Source organism: Herpailurus yagouaroundi, unplaced genomic scaffold (assembly GCF_014898765.1).
Source record: "Herpailurus yagouaroundi ecotype Mexico unplaced genomic scaffold, PumYag 210, whole genome shotgun sequence".
NCBI lineage: Eukaryota > Metazoa > Chordata > Mammalia > Carnivora > Felidae > Herpailurus > Herpailurus yagouaroundi.
This window is the reverse complement of record NW_024412441.1, coordinates 608,992-636,350: the sequence shown is the minus strand read 5'-3', so window position 1 is coordinate 636,350 and position 27,359 is coordinate 608,992. Positions and strand designations below refer to the sequence as shown.

The window sequence follows — 27,359 nt, the reverse complement described above, 5'->3', positions numbered from 1 at the left end:
AAGATAAAAGTCAGAAGAAACTATCCAGAATGAAGCACAGAGAGACAAAATGATGAGAAATCTAAAAGTAAGAAACCTAGAGAGTGCATGTCATTTTTTAAATTGTGGTAAAATAAACATAAAAATTTCCATCTAAACTGTTTTTCAAGTGTACGGCCCAGTAGTATTAAGTATATTCACACTGTTGTACAACCAGTCTCCAGAACTCTTTCGTCTTGCAAAAACTGACATTCTATAGCCAATCAACATTCTCCATTCCCCCTCCCCTCAGTGCCTGGCAACTCCCATTCTGTTTTTTGTCTCTACAAATTTGAATTCTCTAAGTACCTCATATAGTAGTATTCTACACTATTTATCTTTTTATGTAAGAAGCACTAATTTCTTAATGGGGTTCCCAATAGAAATAAAAAGAGAATGTATTAGAGGCAAAATTTGAAGAGATAACGGCTGAGATACTTCAGAATTATTGGAAGATTTTAATTTATAGATTCAAGAATTCCAGGGGTGCCTGGGTGGCTCAGTTGGTTGAGTGTTGGACTCTTGATTTTGGCCCAGGGTTGTGGGATTGAACCCCACATTGGGCTTCACATTGAGCATGGAGTGTGCTTAAGATTCTCTCTCTCTCCCTCTGCCCTTCTCCCCTGCTCTCTCTCTTTAAAAAGTAAAATAAATTAAAAAATGAAAAGAATTCCGGTGATTCCCTTTAATGGAATTGTTGAAGCACTATGTTGTACACTTAAAACTAATATAACACTGTGTGTTAACTAACTGGAATTAAAAAAAAAAAAAAAATTCCAGTGACTTCCAGTAAAAATAGTAGGAAATCCAAACCTGCACATATCAGAGTGAAACTGCAGACAACAAAAGAAAACATTTAAAAGCAGCCAGATGGAAAAAGTAGAATCCCTTCAAAACATCAATAATGACAGTTCACATCTCAAAATGGTGTCAGTGGAAGCCAGAGTATAGTTCCTTCAGTCTTTGGTATACCAAAAGAAATAGTTAACATTCTAGAAATCTGTGCCTTCCTTAAATATCCTTCGAGAGTGAAGACAAAATAAAAACATTTTTAGGCAAAGAAAAATTGAAGGAATTTTCAACCAACGAATTGCTTTAAAGGAGATACTAATGATGTTCTCAAGATACAGGTAGGAATGAAGACCAAAGAAAAAAATTGGTATATTGGTAAATCTAAATGAACATTGACTATATTAAGCATTGATGGTAACACTTTATGTGTGTGTGTGTATGTTTGTAATAAATATAGGATTATATAAGTAAAATAGAAAATTTAAAATAATCGACACATACTCTAGATTTTAATGTATAATTTTAAAACCCACAACAATAGCCTGTAGATTAGAAGGATGTTAAAGTGGAGGTCTGACAGTTTAAAAGGCCTTGCATTGTTTAAGAGAAGAGGTATTAATGGAGTGCCTGGGTGGCTTAGTCAGTTGAGCATCCGACTTCGACTCAGGTCATGATCTCATAGCTTGTGAGTTCGAGCCCCGTGTCAGGCTCTGTGCTGACAGCTCAGAGCCTGGAGCCTGCTTCAGATTCTGTCTCTCTCTCTCTCTCTCTGCCCCTCCTCTGCTCATGCTCTGTCTCTTTGTCTCTCAAAAATAATAAACATTAAAAGAAAAATTTAAAAAAAACAGGAGGTATTAACAAATTAGACTTTGATAAGTCAAGGATACGTGTTATAAGTTCTAGGATAACCACTAAAAGGATAAAAGAATGTATAACTTCCAAATTAATGTATATAAAGGGAATGAGAGGAATGATTTAAAAAAAAATCTTAGCAAATTTAGAAATAAAAGGGAAATAACACAATCCAATAAAGAATAGATAATACACAACTTAAAACAAATGTCACACTTAATAGTGAAATGTAGAAAAGTTTTCCTTTGAAATTAGGAGTAAGATAAGGGTGCGCATTGTTACAACAGTTCTATTCAAATTGAACTGGAGGTCCTAGACAGTATAGTAATGCAAGAAAAAAAAAAAGTGTAAGGATCAAAAAGGAACTGTCATAATTTGCAGATCACATTGTGAACATAGAAAATCCTGAAGAATCTTCAGATAAATTATTAGAATTAATAGGAATTTAAGATTGATCTGTTAAACATCATTTACAAAAACCAATTTTATTTCTATAAACCAAGCAATGTTAGAAGATCAAATTTATAAAAAGAAACCATTTACAGTAGTCTCAAAAAATCAGGTACCTAGGATTAAATCTAATAGAATATGTGCAAGAACTCTATACAGAAAACATAAAACACTAATGAGAGAAAATGAAACTAAAAAATGGATTGTCATACCACATTCATAGATTGGAAAACTCAGTATTGTAAAGATGTAAATGTTCCCCAAACTGGTCTATTTAGATCAATGTAATCTCAATAAAAATACTAACAGATTTTTATTGGGAACTTTGCTAAACTGATTGTAATGTCTGTGGAAATGAAGAGGGCCAAGGATAACCAAGATACTCTCAAAGAACCAAAGGTAGAAGTGCTTGCTCTGCCCAACATGAAGATTTATTACAAAGCCATTAGGGTGATACTGGCAAAGAGTAGACAGACCAGTAGAAGAGAGTACTCACAGCCACTTGGATACTTGACTATGACAGAGGTGGCAGTATAGAGCAGTAGGCAAAGGGTAGACTTTTTAGTAAGAGGTTCTGGAACATTGGTATATCCATTTGGGGAAAAAAATGGAAATGGAATCTATCCCAAACTACTCACAAAAAAAGATCTATATGTGAAAGGAGAACTAATAAAGCTATTAAAAGATAATACCATAAAAAATCTTATTTTTTATTTTAGAGTGAGCAGGGGAGAGGGGCAGAGAGAGAGAAAGTCTTAAGCAGGCTCCATGCTCAGTGTATGGAGCCCAAGACAGGGGTCGATCCCATGACCCTGGGATCATGACCTGAGCTGAAATCAAGAGGTGGATGCTCAACCAACTGAGTCACCCACACATCCATTATTTAGTTTTTTTAAGTAAACTCTACCCCCCAATATGGAGCGCAAACTCACAAATCCAAGATCAAGAGTTGCATGCTCTAATGAATGAGCCAGCCAGGAGTCCCAAGAAAGAGATTTTTAAATTCCAGTACATCACCTACATTAAATAAACTTCAATAGACAAAGTCATAGGTAGGACCAGATATTAGCAACATATCCATAAAAGGTTCATATTAAGATGTTTTTAGCTCATACAAATCAATAAGAAAAGTGTTTTAACCTTTTTATGTTTATTTATTTTTGAGACAGAGCGTGAGCAGGGGAGGGGCAGAGAGAGAGGGAGACACAGAATCAGAAGTAGACTCTAGGCTCTGAGCTGTCAGCACAGAGCCCAACATGAGGCTCAAACTCACAAGCTGTGAGATCATGACCTGAGCTGAAGTCGGACACTTAACCGACTGAGCCACCCAGGCACCCCACAATAAGAAAACAATAATAGGAATGTCACACAAGAAGGCATTTTGCTGGGGAAAAAAAGACATTTAGCTGTCTTGTAACCACGAAAAGGAGTTCAACCTCATTTGTAATTGAGGAAATGCAAATTAAAACCACAATGAGATACTACTACATGCTCACCAGAATGACTAAGATTAAAATGCCTTGGGGCGCCTGGGTGGCGCAGTCGGTTAAGCGTCCGACTTCAACCAGGTCGCGATCTCACGGTCCGTGAGTTCGAGCCCCGCGTCGGGCTCTGGGCTGATGGCTCAGAGCCCGGAGCCTGTTTCCGATTCTGTGTCTCCCTCTCTCTCTGCCCCTCGCCTGTTCATGCTCTGTCTCTCTCTGTCCCCAAAATAAATAAACGTTGAAAAAAAAAAAATTTAAAATGCCTTACCAAGTGTTAGTATATAGAGTAATAACACTCATATACTTCTGAGAGTAATATAATTTGGTACACATGAGCACTTTTACACCAGGAAATGTAAAAGATTGTTCATAACAGTTTTATTTGTAATAGCTCCAAACTGGAAACAACCCATCCATCAACTGTAGAATAGATATGCAAATTGTGAATTTGTATACAATGGAATAGTATACGTTAAAACAAATGTTATTGTTACATACAATAATGTGGTTGACTCATAAAGACATAATGTTAAATAAAACAAGTGAGGTAAAAGTATAGCTAAGTTTCGGGATGCATCCTTTAGTAGTAAAAGGATAAAAACAAGGAAGTGAGTACCATAAAAGTCAGGATAAAGATTATCTTTTGGGAGAAAGGAGGCAGTTACAGTCAGGAATGAGCCCATAGGAATTCCAAAAGTGTTGGTAATATTCTAGTTTTTTTTAATATATGTGTGTGTGTGTGTGTGTATACACATATAAGTTTATTTATTTTGAGAGAGAGAGAGAGAGAGAGAGAGGGAGAGAGAGAGAGAGAGAGAATCCCTAGCAGGCTCCCATGTGGGACTTGAACTCAGGAACTGTGAGATCATGACTTGAGCCAAAATCAAGAGTCAGATGCTCAACCAACTGAGCCACCCAGGCACCCCAGCAATATTCTGTTTCTTAATGTGAATGAATGTTGGTTACATGAATATTCCTGACTGTTTGTTAAGGTGTACATTTATATTTCATGCTCTTTTCTGTATGAGCACAGTTAACCCTTGAACAACATGGGTGAATAGCATGGATCCACTTATACGTTGATTTTTTTTTTTGGTAAGTACAGTATAGTACCATAAATATTTTTTCTTCCTTTTGATTTTCTTTCCTTAGCTTGCCTTATTTTAAGAATACAGTATATAATACATATAACACACAATATGTGTTGATCAGCTGTTTATCAGTAAGGTTTCCAGTCAACAGTAGTCTTAGTAGTTAAGTTTTGGGGAGCCAAAAGTTACGTGGATTTTTGACTATGCACCCCTAACCCTGCATTATACAGGAATCAATTGCCTTATTCTTTTCTTGAGAAAGAGTTATAAAATGGTTAATATGACAATATGGCTGAGCAAAGAAAAACAAAAACATACAATCATCTTTAAAGGAATATTTCTATTACAAACCAACCTCTCTAATGTAGTATCTCTTACATGACAGGGTTGTAAAGTGAAGGACCACATAGTTGCTCTTCATGATCAAAGTGAAGGCGGAGATTTGCTGTCGTGTCCAACCACTAGAATACTGGACGATCTGCACAAACACAAAGATGTCATTGTTGTGCCTTTTTCTAAAGATACAGTTAGGTGAGGTGGGGGTGGGGGGACGCGCTGCAGCGCTTTATTCAGTGCTTCCAATCTCAGAATCCTCGTGCCTCCCCAAACCAATAATGGCAGTCCCCACATAGCTTACGTTATTCCAGAAAGCTTACTGAAATTATATGTCAGCTTGCAGTAAGAGCAAGCAGGTGTTTATTTGATAGAAAAAATATGGGAGGTCCAAGGGAAAGAAAAACTAATAAAAAGAGTCTTTGGTGATTGAAAGGTTGGGACCTGCAATTCAGTTTTTGAGGGTTTTTTTTTTCTTTTTCGAAGTCACTTAAGCCCTTTTTAAATCCTTGATTGATACAACCAGAAAAAAAAATGATTAAGGTTTTCTTTGCATAAATTTGAACTCCTTGATTTAATAATTTCTGAAGTCACTTCTATCATTTTGCAATTGCAGTAAGCTGTCAGGTTGGGGGTAGGGGGACCCTTTCCTGAAGGCTATTCTCATAAAAGTACCAGTCTTAGCAGCCCATTTGACTACCTGGCAAGTAGGATGCTTGGAATGCAGTAGTGCCTCCCCTGTATGGAGTGCTTTCTGCTAGGGGAAATCACTGGAGGAATTAAGAAATGGAAATGTTGAAGTGGCATGCCTTATATTCAAGAACTATATTTCTAAAGAACATTTATAAAACATTTGCAATAAAAATAGACATCATTTGCATTTAACTTCTTCTGAAATTGAACTTTTCTCCCTAAAATCTCTTTTTCTTTCAAGTGATTCTGGGGTTGGTCCCTGTGATGAAAAGGGTCTAGACTGTGATGTTTTATTGGAGCCAAATACACCATGGGGCCCCAAAAGTGGGGAGCTCAATGCTGTGAGTAGCTTGTTTCACTTATTCTTTTTTGATAGGAACAATTGGTGACATTTAATCTTTGACAGAAATGTGATGGGTTTAAACTGAAATTGACATTTTCAATTAATAAACATTTACTGACTATCTGATCATAACAAATGCTGAGTTAGTAGGACTGTAAGGGTAATAGGACATGTTCCTTGCCCTCAACTAATAATTAATCAACTTCAGTTTGGGGAAAAAAATATAACATGTTCTTCAGAGGTTTTATTATGAACAAGTAATGATTTGAGGATTGAAGATAGTGTGAATGGGATATTTTGTCCCCTCCTAATTCTGTAAACGTTTTTGGTATGAAATTTTTTTTTAATTGAAATCAGGAATGCATTTAGTTTTTGCAGGGTTTCAAAACTGAAATATTTTTCAGGTGGCCAGATAGCTTTAATTCCTTTGATTCTTATTACTGACAACCAGGGAATCTCTATTTGCCCATGAACTTCCTCGCTTTGTATTGGCTGAGGTATCATTTACTTGACAAAGTGAAATATTCTATGTAAAATGTATTGTCAACTCCAAATGGCTACAAATATTCAATCATTATCATTCTTTAATTATGTACAATATAGCAAATGAGGTTTTTTGAATATCCATATATAATTTGGTTCTTGAATCTATAATAAAATGTAAACATTAAAAAGTGATTGAAATAGTTCAAAAATTAAATCATATTATCTCTGCCTGTGGTTTACTTATCCTTTGGAAATGATACTGGGAAGTGTTGATTTTCCTTTTTGTTTTTTTGTTTTGTTTTTAATGCTTATTTATTTTGAGAGAGAGTGAGTAAGAAAGGGTTCGGAGACAGGGCAGAGACAGTGAGAGACAGAGTATCCAAAGTGGGCTCTGCACTGACAGTAGAGAGCCCATTGCAGGGCTTGAACTCACGAACCGTGAGATATCACAACCCCAGCTAAAGTTGGATGTTTAACCAGCTGAGCCACCCAGGTGCCCCAGAAGTGTTGACTTTCTTTTTCTTTCTTTCTTTTTTTTTAATGTTTGTTTATTTTGAGCGAGTGAGTGAGCATGAGCAGAGAGAGGGAGTAGAGGGAGAGTGAACAGAAAGAGAGGGGAAGAGAGAATCCCAAGCAGGCTCCATGCTGTCAGCACAGAGCCCAATGCAGGGCTTGATCTCACAAACTGTGAGATCATGACCTAAGCCGAAATCAAAACTCAAACACTTAAGACTGAGCAAACCCAGGTGCCCCGATTTTCTTTTTCTTTCTTTTCTTTTTATAAACATATACATCTTTTTCTAGACAGCCGTTATAAAAACCTTGTAAAACATCATTTTCAGCCTGAGCTTTAAGTTGTTTCAACCTGGAAAGGAACTATACTTGCAGCTTTTTTCAACTCTTACAGTATCCACATGAAAATAAGGAGCTGCAATCTGGGTAGATACAAATTTATTAATCTCTCATTCCTTTGTCTTATAGTTTTTGTCACTGAAAAACTGGACTCTGCAACTGGTAAGTAAGCAACTATACTTTCATAGATCTCTTTCTTCCAAAACTAAAGTTTAGTTTAATAGAATCTTACCAGTATCTTATTTTACAGACTTTAGTTCAATGCAGTTACCTTTTTCAGCTTCTGTAATTTTGTACTTACTAAAAATGCCATTGTTTAAAACAGACATATACTCCATAAGTCTCTTTAATGGCTTTTTTGAAGTCACTTTTAAGTCACATTAGGCCATAGAACAAAGCAACAAATGTATTAAATTCCAGGTATTTGGTGGTTTGATTGACACGTTGGTTGATTTTTTTTTTTTTTTTACCTCTTTGCCATCACCCCGCCATGTGCCACCAATATTCAGAAGAATGGAAATGGAATTTGGATCAGTGATGACAGAAAGCAGGGTGGGTAGATGCAGGAAGCTGATGCAGATATGGTTGAGTAATCCAAGGCCACGTTTATCCAGGGAATGTGTACATATGGTTGCTTATGGGACTACTTTAATACTAGCAATTATTATATTTTTAATGTAATCCTAATATCAAGGAACATGCATTCAGTTAGGTGATAGAGGTATAGTTTGACAAATGCTGATGACCTATTATGGGCCCAACACTCTACTAGAATATGCGAAGGAAATAAATAAAAGATATTTAATGTAATGTGATCCTCTCCTAAATGTAGAACTTCTTATGGCCATTTCCTGAATGTTGTATTAGGTATTGGTCATTTTATTACCTCTTGTTTGACTCATTAAATTTAGATAAATTTGAAAGCGTCCATTAGAGATATATTAATATGTTTTTAAAAGGGTGTGTGTGTGTGTGTGTTTTTTTTTAATTCAGAAACAACAATCATTATTTTCGGAAGAAGAAGAATATACCACTGGATCTGAGGTCACTGAAGATGAAGTTGGAGATGAAGAAGAAATATCCAAGAAACAAAGTACTGATTTCTAAGATAAAATCAAGTCTCACTTTTATGAAGGGGTTGCATTCTAAAGGCTCTAATGCAAGGGATGATGAATTAGCTTTGTAAGTCTACATGGTAGGTTACAACATGGAAAAAAAATAAATAAAGGAGGCTTCATCAAGATTCTCTAACCCTGGCACTAACACAGAATAATCACAAAGTTATTTAAAAAGTGCAGTGTACTGAGAATCCTCCAAGTTTTCATTTCAAGTGTAACCTAAGGGGTTTCTCAAAATGTATGACTTATATCAGTGTACCAGAGATGATTTGAAGTGACACTGTTCGAGCCCCACATCAGGCTTTGTGCTGACAGCTCAGAGCCTGGAGCCTGCTTCAGAATCTGTGTCTCCCTCTCTGCCCCTCCCCCATTCACGCTCTGTCTGTCTCTTTCTCTCTCAAAAAATAAACATAATAACAAAAAAAATTTTTTTGAAGTGACCTCAAATGAAGCACCAGAGTATGATTTTTAAAAAACTAAAAACATGATTTTATACAACTACAGAATGAACTTGTGTCAACATTTTTCAACTCATTAGTGAGAGAAACAGCCGAAGTTGGTTCAGAGAACATTTGAAGGCTTGGGTATTTATAGACACTTGAAAAAGAATGTTAAAAAGGATTGCAAGTTAGCGGCAAAACTGATTGATGTTCTACTAGGCAGTAACTGATAACCTTTGAGGTTATCTTTTCTTCTAAAAAAGAATCATTTGCATTTCTATTAGACACAAAAATCTGCAAGTTAACCTAAGACTTCATGTCCTCTGGGCCTTCAATAACAGTAAATAGGAAAGACACAAGGACATTTTCTTTGAGAATTAAGTAATTCTTACATGGGCCTTTTTTTTTTAATATAATTATTGTCAAATTAGCTTACATACAACACCCAGTGCTCATCCCAACAAGTGCAATATTACACTATTGCAATATTACAATATTCCATTGTGTGAGTGTATCACCCATTGTGTGAGTATATCACCTCCTCAATGGCCGTCACCCATTTTCCCTCCCCTCCACCCCCTCCACCCCCTCCACCCTCAGTTTCTTCTCTGTATTTAAGAGTCTCTTGTGGTTTGCCTCCTTCCCTCTCTGTAACTGTTTTTTTCCCCTTCCCTTCCTCTATGGTCTTCTGTTAAGTTTCTCAAGATCCACATATGAGTGAAAACATTGATATCTGTCCTCTGACTGACTTATTTCACTCAGCATAATACCTTCCAGTTCCATCCATGTTGCTGCAAATGGCATGATTTCATTCTTTCTCATTGCCAAGTAGTATTCCATTGTATATATAAACCACATCTTCTTTATTCATTTGTCAGTTGATGGACATTTAGGCTCTTTCCATAATTTGGCTGTTGTTGAAAGTGCCGCTGCAAACATTGGGGTACATGTGCCCCTATGCATCAGCACTCCTGTATCCCTTGGGTAAATTCCTAGTAGTGCTATTGCTGAGACATAGGGTAGATCTATTTTTAATTTTTTGAGGAACCTCCACACTGTTTTCCAGAGCAGCTGCACCAGTTTGCATTCCCACAAACAGTGCAAGAGGGTTCCTGTTTCTCCGCATCCTCACCAGCATCTGTAGTTTCCTGAGTTGTTCATTTTAGCCACTCTGACAGGTGTGAGGTGGTATCTCAGTGTGGCTTTGATTTTACACAGGTCTTTTAAACAGTCCTCCAATATGGCACTAAAAGGACATGCAACCCTCCCTTTGTCTTTTTTCCAACTTTTACGTAATTTTTCTTTATGTGTTCAATCCTCTTATTAAAAACTAGTCCTTTATCAATTACTTTTAAATTATAATTAGTCAAGAAGAAAATGCTGCTGTGTTTTGTGTGGGCTTTTTTACCTACAGTTGATTGAGGTAGAATTTATATGTAATAAAATTCACCCATTTTTAAGTGTATATATTGAGTTTTAGCATACAATTGGGTAATCACCACCAAAATCAAGACCTAGAACATCACTCCAAAAAGTTATCTCCTGCCCGTTTACACTCCTCTAAGGTCTCATGTGAGTGGCATCCTGAGTAGTGTTTTGTGTGTGTACCTTCTTTCACTTAGTATGATGTTTTTGAGATTCGTCCATACTGTTGTGTGTATCAGTAGTTTGTTTCTTTTTATTTCACAGAAGTATTCCATTGTGTGAGTATATCATAATTTGTGTATCCATTCACCATTTCATGGACATTTGGGTTGATTCCGTTCTTGGCTATTAACAAATAATGCTGCCGTGAACGTTTGCATACAAGACCGTGTGGACATATGTTTTCATTTTTCTTGGGTAGATACCTAGGAGTGGAATTGCTGGGTCATATGGTAAGTGTTAACGTTTAACTTTGAAAGAAACTGCCAGACTGTTTTGCAAAGTGACTACCATTTTGCGTTCTACCAGCAATGTATGAGTTCCGTTGCTATATGTTTCTACCAGTATTTGGTATTATTGTTACTTTTTTTTTTTTAACTTTAGCCATTCTAGTGTAGGTATATAATTCTGGGCATCTTCTCATGTGCTCCCTGGCCATTTATATATCTTTTTCATGAAGTATCTGTTTAAATGATCTTTTACCTGTTTTTCAGTTGGATTGTTTGCCTCATTATTGAATTACAAGCATTCCGTATATATTTTAGGATACAAGTTCATATGTTTTGCAAATATTTGCCCCTAGTTTGTGGCTTGCCTTTTAATTTTATTAATGATGTCTTTTGGGGGCACCTGGGGCACTTAGTTGGTTAAGTGTCCAACTGTTGGTATTGGCTTAAGTCCTGATCTCAGGATTCTGGGAGCCCAACGTGAGATCATGGGATGATCTCACAGTCATGGAATAGAACAGCATGGAGCCTGCTTGGGAATTTTCAAGCAGTTCTTTTCTTTTTTTTTTTTTTTAATTTTTTAAAACATGTTTATTCATTTTTGAGAGAGAGTACAAGTAGGGGAGGGGCAGAGAGCAGGCTCCATGCTCTGAGCTGTCAGCACAGAGCCCGACATGGGGCTTGAACCCACGAACTGTGAGATCAGGACCTGAGCTGAAGTCAGACACTTAACCAACTGAGCCACCCAGGCGCTCTCTCTCCCTTTTCTTCTATTCCTGTCCTGCGCGTGTGCACACACTCTGTCTCTCAAATAAATTTTTAAAAAATGATGTCTTTTGAAGAGTAAAAGGTTTTAATTTCATGAACTCTAATGTTTTTGTGTCCCTTTTATGTTTCATACTTTAATAACTAAGAAATCTTTGTTTACCCCAAGGTCACAAAGATTTTCTGCTGTTTTCTTCTAGAAATTGTATGATTTTAGCTTTTGTATTTAATTCTATGATCTCTTCCAGGTTAATTTTTGTGTATCGTATAAGTTAAGGGTCGAGCTTCCCTTTGTTTTCCTATAGGCATAGCCAATTTTTCCAGAACCATTTGTTGAAAAGAATGTTCTTTCCCCATTGGATTACCTTGACACTTTTGTTAAAAAATCAACTGATCATTTACATGTGGATCTATTTTTAAACTCTTTGTTTTCTTCCATTGATTTTTATGTATCCTTTATTTACATTAGTGTATGAGTACCACATGGTCTTAATTTTTGTAGCTTTTAGTGATTCCTGAAATCTGGTGATGTGAGTTCTTCAAAATTGTTCTTTTATTTTTAGATTATTTTTGTATTTCTAGGTGCTTTGCATTTCCTGTCCATTTTACAACAAAGGTAACTACTTCTACAAAAAAACTGCTGGAACTTTCATTAGGATTGTGTTGAATCATATATCAATTTGGAGAGAATTGCTTTTTTTTTTTTTTTTTTTTACAATGGCAAGTCTTCCAATCCATGAATACAAAATATCTTTCCATTTATTTAGTTCTCTAATGTCTCTCAACAATGTTTTATAGTTTTAGTATGCAGATATTGAACATCTTTTGTTCAATTTATTCCTAAGTGCTTTTTTAAATGCTGTTATAAATGGAAGTAGGTTTTTTAAATTTTTCCAACTTTTCAGTTGTTACAGTTGACCTTGTTTCTTGTGCCCTTGCTAATTTCACATAATTTTTCTTTGCTTATTAGATTCCTTTCCAGTGTGTATGCTTTTTATTTCTTTGTCTTGCTTTTTTGCACTCATTAGGGCCTCATATTGACTAGAAGTGGTAAGAACACATGTCCTTACCTTGCTCCCTATCTTAAGGGGAAAGCATTCATTCTTTAACCATTAAGTATAAAATGTTAGTGGTTGGTTTCTCATAAATGCCCTTTCTCAGGTTGAGGAAGTTCTTTTCTGTTTCTAAGTTGTTGAATTATTATGGTGAATGGGTGTTGAATTTTGTTAAATGTTTTTTCCCCATCTATTGAGATGATGATACAGGTTTTCTCCATATTATCAGTATGAGAAATTGAAATCGGTTTTTTTTTTTTAATTTTTTTTTTCAACGTTTATTTATTTTTGGGACAGAGAGAGACAGAGCATGAACGGGGGAGGGGCAGAGAGAGAGGGAGACACAGAATCGGAAACAGGCTCCAGGCTCTGAGCCATCAGCCCAGAGCCTGATGCGGGGCTCGAACTCCCGGGCCGCGAGATCGTGACCTGGCTGAAGTCGGATGCTCAACCGACTGCGCCACCCAGGAGCCCCTGAAATCGGTTTTTCAAGTGTTATGCCAATCTTCTAGGGTAAACTCCACTTAGTCATGAAGTATTTTTCTTTTTATATATTAATGTATTTGACTTGCTAATATTTTGTTAAGGATTGTTTGTGTTTATGAGTGATATTAGTTTTTTGTTTTTAGTTTCCTGTAACATCGTCTTTAAGTTTGGTTATTAGGATAATACTAATCTTATAAAATGAGTTGGAAAGTGTTCTCCTCACTTTTCTGAAAGAACTTGTGTACTGTTTGTATGATTTGTCCCTGAAATGTATGATAAAATTCATCAGTGGAGTCATCTGGGCCTACAGTTTTCTTTTGGGGAAGGTTTTTAATTAATTATGAATTTATTACCTTCAGTGTAGTGCTATTCAGGTTTTCTATTTCTTCTTGAATCTGATAACTTGTGTCTTTCAAGGAATTTCTCCATTTTTATCCAGGTTGTCAAATTTATTGGCATAAAGTTGCTTACAATATTTTCTTATCCTTTTCTGTCTAAAAGATCTGTAGTGATGTCCCTCTTTCAATCCTGATAATTGGTAATTTGTGTTTTATCACTTTTTTCTTGAACAGTTTAGCTAGAGGTTTATTTTACTGATCTTTTCAAGGAATCACCTTTTGATTTTATTGATTTTTCTCTATGGTTTGTCAATTTTGTATTTCATTGGTTGTCACTCTTATATTTAGCATTTCCTTCCTTGTAATTGTTTTGTTTTGTTTTGTTTTGTTTCAGTATATGAAGTTTATTGTCAAATTGGTTTCCATACAACACCCAGTGCTCATCCCAAAAGGTGCCCTCCTCAATACCCATCACCCACCCTCCCCTCCCTCCCACCCCCCATCAACCCTCAGTTTGTTCTCAGTTTTTAAGTCTCTTATGCTTTGGCTCTGTCTCCCACTCTAACCTCTTTTTTTTTTTTTTTCCTTCCCCTCCCCCATGGGTTTCTGTTAAGTTTCTTAGGATCCACATAAGAGTGAAAACATATGGTATCTGTCTTTCTCTGTATGGCTTATTTCACTTAGCATCACACTCTCCAGTTTCATCCACATTGCTACAAAGGGCCATATTTCATTCTTTCTCATTGCCACGTAGTCCTCCATTGTGTATATAAACCACAATTTCTTTATTCATTCATCAGTTGATGGACATTTAGGCTCTTTCCATAATTTGGCTATTGTTGAGAGGGCTGCTATAAACATTGGGGTACATGTGCCCCTATGCATCAGCACTCCTGTATCCCTTGGGTAAATTCCTAGCAGTGCTATTGCTGGGTCATAGGGTAGGTCTATTTTTAATTTTTTGAGGAACCTCCACACTGTTTTCCAGAGTGGCTGCACCAATTTGCATTCCCACCAAAAGTGCAAGAGGGTTCCCATTTCTCCACATCCTCTCCAGCATCTATAGTCTCCTGATTTGTTCATTTTGGCCACTCTGACTGGCGTGAGGTGATATCTAAGTGTGGTTTTGATTTGTATTTCCCTGATGAGGAGCGACGTTGAACATCTTTTCATGTGCCTGTTGGCCATCTGGATGTCTTCTTTAGAGAAGTGTCTGTTCATGTTTTCTGCCCATTTCTTCACTGGGTTATTTGTTTTTCGGGTGTGGGGTTTGGTGAGCTCTTTATAGATTTTGGATACTAGCCCTTTGTCCGATATGTCATTTGCAAATATCTTTTCCCATTCCGTTGGTTGCCTTTTAGTTTTGCTGTGCAGAAGCTTTTTATCTTCATAAGGTCCCAGTAGTTCATTTTTGCTTTTAATTCCCTTGCCTTTGGAGATGTGTCAAGTAAGAAATTGCTACGGCTGAGGTCAGAGAGGTCTTTTCCTGCTTTCTCCTCTAGGGTTTTGATGGTTTCCTGTCTCACATTCAGGTCCTTTATCCATTTTGAGTTTATTTTTGTGAATGGTGTGAGAAAGTGGTCTAGTTTCAGTCTTCTGCATGTTGCTGTCCAGTTCTCCCAGCACCATTTGTTAAAGAGACTGTCTTTTTTCCATTGGATATTCTTTCCTGCTTTGTCAAAGATGAGTTGGCCATACGTTTGTGGGTCTAGTTCTGGGGTTTCTATTCTATTCCATTGGTCTATGTGTCTGTTTTTGTGCCACCTTGTAATTATTTTGAACTTAATTTCCTTTATTTCTTTTTTAACTTCTTAAGGTAGAAACTTACTGGTTTTTTTACTTTTCTTCTTTTCTAATACAAGCATTTAAAGCTGTAAGATTTGCTCTAAACACCACTTTAACTATTTCCCACAGGCTTTGTTATGTCTTGTTTCCATTTATAATCAGTACAGAATATTTTCTAATTCCCATTATGATTTTGTTTTTGTTTGACACATGTGTTATTTGGTAGTATGTTGTTTAATTTCCAAATATTTTCAGATTATCTGGGTATTTTCAGTTACAGGTTTCTAACTTAATCCCATCATGGTCAGAGAACATACTCTATGTTGTTTCATTCCTTAAATTTTATTGATACATGTTCCACTTGTGCATGAAAAGAATGTGAAATCTGTTGTTGGTGTAGTCTATAAATGTTAAGTTGTTTTGGTTATCAGTTGCAAAGCTTCTATAGTTGTGCTCTTTTTCTGACTGCTTATTTCTAACTTCTTGTTCCACTGATTAGTAAAAGAAGGTGTTGAAATCTCCAGCTATAATTGTTAATATATGTATTTTTCCTTTTAAGTCTACTAGTTTTTATTTTGTGTACATTACAGCTTTATGATTAGGCGTACATATGTAGTGTATTGACTCTTTTATCATGATGATATATTCCTCTTTGTCTGTAGTAAAACTGTCTTGAAGTCTGTTTGGTACTCATATTATCACTCTAGATTTGTTTACTGTTTGAATGGCATATCTTCTTGCTATCCTTTTATTTTTAACCTCTTTGTGTTTCTGACTTAAAGTGTATATCTTGTAGATAGCATGTTGTTGAAAACTGCTTTTTTATCCAGTTTGACAGTTTGCCTTTTGATTGGAGTATGTATTCTATTTATATTTAATGTGTTTAATGATGTGGTTGCATTAGTTCTGCCATTTTGCTATTCATTTTCTAATTATTTCAGATGTTTTGTTTCTCTTATTTCGCCTTTCTTGCTTTTTTTGTGCTAAGAAAATAAATTTAGTATATCATTCTAATTATTTTACTGGCTTTTTAGTTGTATTTCTTTGCATTTTATTGTTCTAAAGATTACAACACCATCTTTAACCTATCACAGTCTACTTAAAGCTAATAAGAATCACTTTAGGTAAAATATAACTCTAAAGTAAGATAGTTTCCTTAGTTTTTCCTTCTTTGTGCCATTGTTACTTATCTTTATAAATTATACAGAATTATATTATGCGTTACAATTTTTGCTTTAAACAGTTCTATGTCATTCAAAGAATGTAGAGGGGCAAAATAAAATATATATACATTTAGTCTTTTATATTTACATCTTTACTACTTTTTTATATCTGAGTAATTGCCATGCAATGTTGTTTTCTTTCATTCTGAAGAACTTTCATTATTTCCTATAGTGTAGGCATACTAGCAATAAATTCTTTCATTTTTACTTATCTGAAAATCTCTTTATTTCCCTTTTTTTTAAAGATTGTATTCTTTTTTTTTTTTTCAACGTTTATTTATTTTTGGGACAGAGAGAGACAGAGCATGAACAGGCGAGGGGCAGAGAGAGAGGGAGACACAGAATCGGAAACAGGCTCCAGGCTCTGAGCCATCAGCCCAGAGCCTGACGCGGGGCTCGAACTCACAGACCGCGAGATCGTGACCTGGCTGAAGTCGGACGCTTAACCGACTGCGCCACCCAGGCGCCCCTAAAGATTGTATTCTTAAGTAATTTCTACACCCACCGTGGGGCCCCAACCACAACCCCGAGATCAAGAGTCACACTTTCTACCAACTGAGCCATCCAGGTGCCCCTCACTTTGATTTCTAAGTACAGTTTCTCCAATATAGAATTCTTATTTAACAATTATTTTTTTCTTTTAACGGTTTGTATCTCCCATTCCAGTGTCTTCTAGCCTCCATTATTTCTGATGAGAAGTTAGCCATTGATATAATTATTCCCCTGGAATGTAATGCGCCCTTTTTATCTTGCTTCTTTCACGATTTTATTTTTTACTTTCAGAAGCCTGACTATGATATGCCTAGGTGTGGTTATCTTACTTGGTATTTGTTGAGCTTCTGGGATCTGTAAATTAATGTTTTAAACAAAATTTGGGGAGCTTGCAATCATTATTCTTTTAAGTGTCTCTTCTGTCCCTTTCTCTCACTTACCTTCCGGAACTCCAGTACATGTATGTTGGACCTTTTGATATTGCCCCACAGGCTTCTGAAGTTTTGTTTCTTTGTCTTCACTCTTTATTTTTTGGATGGAATAATTTCTTTTCTTTTCCTTTCTTTTTTTTTTTTTTTTTTAGTTTTATTTATTTTCAGAAAGAGAGAGCACGGGAGGGGCGGAGAGAGAGAGGGATGGAGAGAGAGAAAATCTCAAGCAGGCTCTGCACTGCCAGCATAGAGCCTGACATGTGGCTCAAACCTGCAAACTGTGAGATCATGTCCTGAGTGGAAATCGTCAGATGCTTAACTGACTGAGCCACCCAGGCGCCCCTGGATTGGATTATTTCTAATGCTTAACTTCCATTTCACCGGTATATTCTTCTACCATTTCAGTCTTTTTCTTGAGCCCATCTACTAAATATTTCAATTATTGTGCTTTTAGTTCTAGAATTTCCACGTGGTTCTTCTTTATAGTTTCCATATCTTTGTTGAGATTTCCTATGTGTTTATTCAGTAACACCATTTTCCCTTTGAACATACTTATACTAGTTGCTTTGAAATCATTGCTTTTTTTTTTAACGTTTATTCTTGAGAAAGTGAGACAGAGTGAGTGGGGGAGGGGCAAGAGAGAGGAGGACACAGAATCTGAAGCAGTTTCCAGGCTTCGAGCTATCAGCACAGAGCCCAAAACGGTGCTGGAACCCACCAACCGTGAGATCATGACCTGAGCCGAAGTTGGATGCTTAATCAACTGAGCCACCCAGGCATCCCAAAATCACATTGTCTGCTTTAATCCAGTATGTAGGTTCTCTCAGAATCAGTTTCTGTTTACTGTTTCTTTTCTGAGTAGTTCATATTTTTTAGTTTCTTCATCTTGTAACTTTTGGTAGGTTATCTTTGTGCAGTTCTGAAATGTTTTTGTTCTTAGAATTGTTGGGTTTTTTTGTTCTAGTAGGCAGTTAACTTGCCTGACCCAAACTGCAAAATCTGTCTGCCTCATGGTATGTAGTAAATGCTGTCTCTGCATGGGTTTTTCTTGGCTGCTAAGCTACTGTTTTAGCCTGACCCCCAGGGTCATACCAGCCTGTGTAGTTTAGTATTCAGGCAAGATTTTGGACAGACTTTATATTCAGATTTGGGGGCTTACCTGCTTAGCTTCACCTTGCTTTATGGGTTCCCTCTCGATTGCTAGTTGTTTTCTAGTCCTAAGTAGGGCTCCTGCTTTCAGAAGCTTGAGCTCAATGAAGTTTGGGAAATCGTCAAGTCAAAGGCACAAGAAAGTCTCACTTCTCTTCAAGAGCAATTCTGTCTTGCAAGTGTCTTTCTGCTTGCCTGCTTAGCTGGATCTCCTAGGGTCTCCTGTACACTTTCATAGTTTAACAATCATTTGGGCAGAGTTTATAGTCACATTTTAGATCTCCAGTCTTCTGTGACTTTCTTCTAAAATTTCACCTTTAAATTTCCAGCTTCTCTTTCTTTCAATTGTATCATCTTTTCCCTGGAGCTCATAAGGCTGTAATTTTCCTACCTTAGCTGGGGATATTGAGAAAAGTGTCCTCGGGCAGAAAGCCATAAATAAACTCACAATTCTTACCTCATGCATCTTTTTTTTTAAGTTTTTAATTTTAATTCCAATATAGTTAACATAGAGTGTTTTATTAGTTTCAGGTGTACAATACAGCGATTCAACAATTCTATAGATTACTCAGTGCTCATTGTGATAAGCATATCATCATGATAAGTGTACTCTTTTAACCTGATCACCTGTTTCATTCAATCCCTCCCCTACCTCCCCACCTCATGCATCCTTTAAATGTAAACACTCAACTTTCTACCTCCCTTTGATTATTTGCCAGTACCTACATTTGGTTGTTTATAGTATTTTCGCTCTGTTTCTACCATTCTTTTCTTTAGAAGGAACTTGTCGTCACACTCTAATCTCACCCTATCGTGTCTTTTTGATGTTTGGGAAACAGTGATCTGATGTACTCGCCTTGCCTTCCAACATTGATTTTAGAGAAACGCATCTTTCCCCTCCTTCTTTTCTTTTCCTTTCCTTTGTCCTCTACACTGTCAGCCAGAATAAATTCAGAATATTGATTGTAGCAAAGCACTAGTTCAGAATACAATTTGTCCCAAATCTGCTTCCTCCCAAAATCATTTCTGTCCTACCTCCATTTTTACCCAAATAGCCCCTTCCCACCCACCCAAGCAAAGACATTTTAAAGCCTTTTTGTGAGTTCTTCATTCCTCCCATTCCCAAACTGTGTTTTTTTGGGTTATGGTGTTGTTGTTGTTGTTGTTGTTGTTGTTGTTTTGGTATATAAAAATATGGAATTAGGTGTTAAAACCACTATCAAATTAGATTCAGAGAAATACATATAGTTTCCCCCAACATTTTCTTTTTTTTTTTTTTTAATTTTTTAATGTTTATTTGACAGAGAGACAGAGCATGAGCAGGGGAGAGGCAGAGAGAGAGGGAGACACAGAATCTGAAACAGGCTCCAGGCTCTGAGCTGTCAGCACAGAGCCCGACGCGGGGCTTGAACTCACACTCACAGACTGCGAGATCATGACCTGAGCCGAAGTTGGACGCTCAACTGACTGAGCCACCCAGGCGCCCCAGCCCCCGACATTTTCAACATTTAATTTCACTGGGATTTTGAAATTATTGCCCTGATTTTTTTTCTCCTTAAGGTTTTCACCAAGTAGAAAGAAGAAAAGTAATTAAAACTAACCCCTATAAAGTACATTCAACTTCTCAATATATTTATATTTTATTTAGAGGTAATTTGTTAGTTTTAAGAAACATGTCTTTTTTACAAAATGGTTTTATTGTTTGGAAGTAAGTAATAAGTGCATTGGAGAAGTATGTGAAACTTATGCTCATAACATTGACTTTCTTTTGTCAGGGAAAAAGGAAAAGCCAAAGAAGTTCACAAAACAACCAAAAAAGCAGATGTCTTCACCTTGTGGTCAGAAGAAAGAAAAGGTGTTAGAGAAGGTAACTCTAAATTATCTATTACTGTTCTAAAGTTCATATTGAGAAATAAGCAGGCAAATATAGCCAAGAAAAATCTGAAGAAGAGTTAAGAACATACAGTGGAATGCTAGAGATATAGCAACGAACAAAGAAGTTCCACATAAACAGATTAAAGATCTCTAAGATATATTGATAGGTGAGAAAAAGTATGCATAGTATAGAATAGATAGAGGAATCTATATATCTTTCCTTATATATGCATAAAATGTTGCCTCTAAAGGGAAGTGAATGGGAGACAGAGACTTTTCACTATATGTGCTGTTTGTAACTTTTGAATCTGGAACCAGTAGTACTTGTTCAAAAAACTTTGAAATGAGATAAATAAGTAGACTTTATAATTTTTAAATAAATTGTATTTTATGAGCTTTTAAAATAATTCTTATTTCACATGCCTTTGAAAGCCAGGTAGGATTAAGAGGACAATAATAACCATATTTGACTAAAAGAGAAATCATAGATTCCAAAAATGTATGGAAGGCTGGGTTGAGACAAGTTCCACACAATTATATTGGGCAGGTTGTACGTTCATCTGCGTGCCAAGTGCTGCAAGCACACAAATGGGTGAAATCTAAAAGATTGCATAAGCTGGGGCTTCCAGGTCAGACAGATAAAGCTGGGTTCAAATTTAGGTCTATATCTCTTTGGACAAGTTCTTTAACTTCTCTGAGCCTGTTTTATTATAGAGATAATTACGGCTGCTGTCTCGTGTGGTTGTTGCAAGATTTAAATGAAATAATACTTGTGATGCTTTTGGTACGGTGTCTTGAACTCAATAAATTAGGCTGCTTTTTATTTTAAACTGTAACACTAATCAGTAAATATGTTCTAATTGGACCTTAATGTTATCTACTTTTTTTTAGTCAACTTCTAGAGATGTGTCTCCTTTCATGTGAGTATTGCTCCTTAATCCATCAGATATTCACTCTTAAAGCATCAGTGCTGATTTTTGTTTAAATTTTCTAATAGCGTGAGTATGCAGAAGAATAAATGGGATGCCACAAGATCCTTGAGATTCAACCAGGATGCACAAAGGGAAGATGGTAAGTTTTAATATTTAGGTAACGTACAGATTAGGTATAAATAACAGTGATAGGAATCTTTCATTTTTTTTTTAATTTTTTTTTTTAATGTTTATTTATTTTTGAGACAGAGACAGAATGCGAGTGGGTTGGGGCAGAGAGAGAGGGAGGCACAGAATCTGAAGCAGGCTCCAGGCTCCGAGCTGTCAGCACAGAGCCTGACACGGAACTCAAACTCACGAGCTGTGAGATCATGACCTGAGCCTAAGTCGGACTCTCAACCGACTGAGACACCCAGGTGCCCCAGGAATCTTTCATTTTATGCAGTATGCTGAATAGCGTTAAAAGTTCCAACTGGAATAAAGCCCAGAATTTGCACATTCCCTTAGGAATCAACCAGAGTTGTATTAGTAGACAACCCCAGCAGATAATGTGTTGTTTTATGCACCTGTGGTTTGGAGGTCTCAGACTGACTTTTGCCCATTACTTGCGCATCATATTTTAGGTTCATTTACAAGTGGGTTTTTTTTTGTTCTTCACTATTTATTATAACATGTAACCAATAGGTCTGTTTTTAATCTTTTTTTATTTTTTATTTTTTTAATTTTTTTAATATATGAAATTTATTGTCAAATTGTTTTTAAAAGCAGCACAATTACCTATGTATAAGCCATTTTGCCACTTGCTGCCTAAAGTTCTTCAAAGATAAATATGTGTAGATGTCTGTAAAATAGTATCTAATGGTATTTTCATAAATTCATGATAATTGAAGTGTGTGTTCTTTAAGAAACAGAAGTTATAAATCATCCCCATAAAAAGTTAGGTTTATTATATTTTACCTCCAGATCAGCGGCGGATGTCCGAAATTACAGGGCACCTAATAAAGATGAGATTGGGTGATCTGGACCGTGTCAAGTCAAAGGAAGCAAAAGAAGTAAGAATTATGTGCTAGGGCACTGTGCTTGCATAGATATGCCTTCCTACTTTATTTTCATCATGAGTAATAGAAAGATGTTTTAGGCAGAATTTCTAAAAACTAATGTAAATATTTTAATATATTTTTATATTCTGTACCAGTTCACTCACATAAACGTTGTCCACCTTCGTATCACCCGTGGTCCATAAGTCCTCTATAACACACATAATAAGGTAGGTTATTGCTGAAAGTGTAATGTCACACCACGAGTAGATTAGCTGTGCATTGCTGACTATCCAGAGGGTGACTTTTTGGAAGTTGCTGATTTCAGTCAACTCTGTAGGCAGTGCTTAGATGTTATTTCTAAAATAAGATGTAATCTTGCTGAAAATGATGCCTGGAAATACCTGTGTTCTTACTAAAACTATGTATTAGTCATAACACTGTATATTAACATTAGTATTGGTATTATGTATTCACAAAAACTCTTGCCCTAATTCTTTTATTTAAAAATTTACTTCCCTATAAAACTTATAAAATCTTTCTTTTTTAATTTTAATTTCAATATCATTAACATACAGTGTCAAAAATTCTAAAATCATTGTGACCTTGGTTAGGCAAATATTTCTTAGCTGTGACACCAAAAGCATGATCTGTGAAAGAAAAAATTGACAAATCAGACTTTGTCAATGGTCTTTTTGAAAGACACTACTAAGAAAATGGTCTTTTTGAATATCAATGGTCTTTTTGAAAGACACTACTAAGAAAATGAAAAGATAAGCCATAATCTATGAGAAAATATGTGTAAAAACACTTATCTGGTAAAGGATGTGTCCAAAATATATAAAGAACTTTCAAAACTCAATAATCAAATAATCCAATAAAACTAAATGGGCAAAAGATTAACCAGACCCTTCATGAAAGAAGGGATACAGATGGTAAATAAGCACATAAAAAGATTCAGCATCTTTAGTCATTAGGGAAATGTAAATTAAAACCTCAGTGAGATAACTGCTATATAACAACTAAAATATCTACAATGAAGGGGAAAAAAGTGCTGGTCAGGATGGAGAGCAACTGAAACTCATTTATAGCTGGTAGGGATGCAAAAAGGAATGGTCACTTTGGAAAACAGTGTGTCAGTTTCTTATAAAGTTAAACATTTACTCACCATAGAGATCAGTTCATACATGTTTATACTGGCTTTATTCAGAACTGCCAAAAATTAGAAACAATCCAAATGTCCTTCACCTGGTAAATGAATAAACCAACTGTGGTGCATACAAAAAAGAAAGAACTAATACATCAGTAACATAAATGAATCTCCTACACATTACGCTAAGTGAAAGAAACCAGATTTCAAAGGCTACACAGACTGTGTGATTCAATTTAGGTAATATTTTCAAAAATACAAAACTGTAGGGACATAAAACAGATAAGTAGTTGCCGGGAACTGATCGTGGGTTGACTTATGAGAGGCACAAGGGGATTTTCTTGAGGTGATGGAAATGTATTTCTCCCTTGTAACAATGGTTACACTACTGTATGCATTTTCAGAACTCAGAACTGTACGCTAAAAAGGGTGAATTTTTACTATATGTAAAATTATTCACATAAATTATAATTCAAAGAGCCTGAATTTTAAAGATCAAAATAAAATTACTTCTAAGCTAAAAAGTAATGCCATTTTAATAAAGCAGAGCTTCTGTTGATTCCATAAAAATAATAACTTCATTTTGCCCCTTTACTCTGCAGTTTGCAGGAGGTATTTATTCCAGACTTGAAGCGCAAATTAAGGCCTCAGTGCCAGTCACTGCCCGGCAAAGCAGCTCAGAAAAAAACACAAGGTAAAGCAGCATAAACAGATTCAGAATGCGACTGGCTTTGACGTGATTTTCTTTTTATAGGGAAAATAACATGAACAATAGAGGCACATAATTGGAGTTTGGTTTGTTTTGTTTCAAAGATTAGATCATCAAGACATTAGTCAGAACCAGAATTTAACATCAAGTTAAGACTTAAAAAGCTCATAAGCACAAAACTTAATGAAAGTATAGTTTTGGGTTTTTTTTTAAGTTTTCTGTTTACTGAATTACTTCTGTTCTGAGCCACCTGCTGATAAGAATGTAAACTATACTGCTACTGTGAATTAGTAGAATTTTATACTATTTATGGGTTATATATTATTATTTTATATAAATCATTAAAGTCTTTCCTGTTCCTTATTTTATTTCTCTTAATAAAAAGTAACTTGTGGGTCCTCTGTCATTTTACATCACAAAATTTCTTTTAAATTATAACACTTATTGAGATTGGATCATTAATACTACAGATCCAAATGCCTTATCAGCAATTCTGAAATCCAGAAAACTCAGAAAACCAAAAGACTTTTTTGTACATTTGTGGCAACTCAAACCTGGCTGAACTACTATGATGCTATTTATAGTTTTTATTTATCACACTTAATTTAAATGTTCATTTGTTACACTGAAAAAGTATTAATGTGTTTGGTTAAAGGGCATTGCTCCAATCCATAATATACAATATATGTACCATATTCTGTCCCCCACATCCACAAAAATCTGAATTCCAAAATATGTCTCACTCCAAAGGTTTTTAAAAATGGATTGTGGGGCTACATGAAGTTTCATTTAACTCTGATACTGTCAAGCAAACATAACCTAAAGCAGCAGCAACTTCCTCCTGTTTTAGAAGCACCTCTGACCTTCTTTTCTGTTTAAAAAATCTAGGTCTAAAAGCCGTTTTGGTCCAGGGCGTCCTGCATAAAGCATCTTAACTACAACTAAAAAGAAGACACACCTCTGGACATCTGAGATTGCTCACTTCTTGAAGATCTTCAGAACGATGACTTCTAAATGTTTTATTTATTATTCTTGCAAACCACATAAGTCATAATGCTAAGGGAAATGTATAGTTAGGTCTTTTGAAACCTAATTGTAAATATGAAACTTCTTAAATCTGACTTTCTTTTAATGTGATGCTATGTAGAAAAATAGTATTTACAGATTTGCATAGTTAAGACTTCTAATATTTGTTATCCTTTATTTATTTGAAAGAGAGGAGGCCTCAACTCTCAAGTAGCTAAGACTTTTTAAGACCTTAATAAATTAAGGGAACACAGCTGGTGATGGTACTGTGCATGTGCACTGATTATAGTATGCCTTTTGAGCTGTAACTCTTGGGATAGCATTGAGAACTGCAATCTGTGTAATGAAACTCCCAGGGATGCTAATTTTAAGTTTGCATGAATATTAAGGAGTGACAGGTCTCAAGCCTATATTAAATAAAGTTTCAAGGTGTGATGTATTCCCTGTGTTGGGCAAGAGGGTTAATTTTTTTCAGCATTAATCCATGGAAAGCACAATGTTCATCCAACTTGTTTTTCTTTCAGTTTTTAATGCTTATCTATTGGTTATCTGAGCTGGAATTACTGATTATTCCTTTTCCTCTGTGAAGCCAGTGCCATTCTGAATTTATTAAAATAACTTGATAGTTTTAGGATAGTAAATCATTTTAGTTGTATAATACACCCAGTGTGCAGTTCTCAGGGCTCTAAAACCCAGCCATGTTTCTAAAGCCATTCGAATAGCCCCATTAAACAGTTACAATTACTTACTACTTTAGCAGTGTCTAGAAGGAAACATTCCCAAATACATTTGATGGGTGAAAAATGCTGTGCATTCAGTAGAAATCAAGCTAAATTCTATTATATAGATCATGTTTTAATTTTTCTAACCAAGCAGAAAGAGTGCTCAGGGAAAATTTGTTCCAAACTATAAGCATAAAAAATTATGTGTTTGGAAATCACATATAGGCATTTGAAAAACTTATAAAATTCACTGTTTCTATTTGTAGTCTCCATTGTCTTATAATTGGAATTTCTTCAAATTATTTAGAGAACAGATTTTGATAATGTGTGACAGAATGGCAGTTTCCATTGAAATGTTGAAGTGTTAAACTCCGTTAACACATACAGAAATCATTTTTAGGGACTATTTTAGTTAGTAAATGCAGCTAGATGTTATTTGATGCTATAGGTATGGCTTTTCCAAGGTTTTTGAATTTATGTTTGGAAATTTTGTTCCAGTTTATGTATCTTTCAATTGTTTGATGTTTTTGAAATAGATTATAAAATTTTTATTTTCAAAAGAAAATGTTTTATAGTACATGGTCTATAAGCTCTGTTCAATACCACAGTCTTGTTTCTTTTACTGTATTCTCTGATTAAAAGGATTTAGGCCTGTACAGGTTATATAGTGCTGTGATGGTCACAACTGAAAGAAGTATGCTCTTTAGATTTTTATCTGATGATAAAAAGGCAAGTTGCTTTTCCCCTGGGAGGACTGTACCAGTGGATTGATTTTTTACAAACCAGAATTTATCAGAATTTGATTTTCTTCAGAATAGGCTTTTTATTTTATAAACATCTGTAATACATAGCACAGGTACCACAAACATTTTAATCAAACTGTTAATAGTATTTCTTTACCAAATACTTTGAAAAGGTTTTATCTTACATTAATTCTGAATTTACATTCCTTTAATTGAAGTAAATGTTAATGACAAAAATGGTTTGAAAAGTCCCTTGATCTGAATCATTCCATCTTCTCAGGAAAAGTCTGGATGGGCTCCTATAGCACAGTTTTTCATGAAAAATTAGCTCTGTTACAAGGTGTATTTTATAAATTTTAAGATTGTTTCGAGTGAGTTTATCCTGGTAAAGATTCAGCAAAATATTTAGGGGCTAAAATATTTCAGGAAAGATTATCTGTTAGGGGTGCTTATTCCACACTCTTGCACCATGTTTGTAATTCTCCCTTTTCAGAACATTCAGCCAGATATTGTGAGATACGCTAAATTGCTTTGGAAGCTGAGGCTGAAGCCCTATTATGCTAATCTGCTAAGGGCAAATTTAATATAAAAACAAAAAGAATACGTTTCACATCTAAT

The 27,359-nt window shown here is 35.5% G+C and overlaps 1 protein-coding gene across 6 annotated transcripts in view; it reads left to right on the top strand.

Annotated features, from left to right (window-relative positions):
* SANBR (SANT and BTB domain regulator of CSR) overlaps nucleotides 1–26,981 on the top strand; it is a 64,461-nt gene extending 37,480 nt beyond the window's left edge. For 3 of the 6 annotated variants that reach the window (XM_040453640.1, XM_040453643.1, XM_040453644.1), the window contains 10 exons: nucleotides 5,073–5,218; nucleotides 5,955–6,054; nucleotides 7,524–7,556; nucleotides 8,388–8,487; nucleotides 20,323–20,414; nucleotides 21,314–21,342; nucleotides 21,420–21,493; nucleotides 22,318–22,406; nucleotides 24,144–24,235; nucleotides 25,139–26,981. In XM_040453640.1, the coding sequence (XP_040309574.1) occupies nucleotides 5,073–5,218; nucleotides 5,955–6,054; nucleotides 7,524–7,556; nucleotides 8,388–8,487; nucleotides 20,323–20,414; nucleotides 21,314–21,342; nucleotides 21,420–21,493; nucleotides 22,318–22,406; nucleotides 24,144–24,235; nucleotides 25,139–25,175 (792 nt within the window). In that variant the 3' untranslated portion in view covers nucleotides 25,176–26,981. Of the gene's footprint in view, nucleotides 1–5,072; nucleotides 5,219–5,954; nucleotides 6,055–7,523; nucleotides 7,557–7,903; nucleotides 7,947–8,387; nucleotides 8,489–20,322; nucleotides 20,415–21,313; nucleotides 21,343–21,419; nucleotides 21,494–22,317; nucleotides 22,407–22,549; nucleotides 22,622–24,143; nucleotides 24,236–25,138 lie in introns of those variants that run through there. The other 3 variants (XM_040453641.1, XR_005784177.1, XM_040453642.1) reach the window with 3 other exon arrangements.
* The last annotated feature ends 378 nt before the right edge of the window (nucleotides 26,982–27,359 follow it).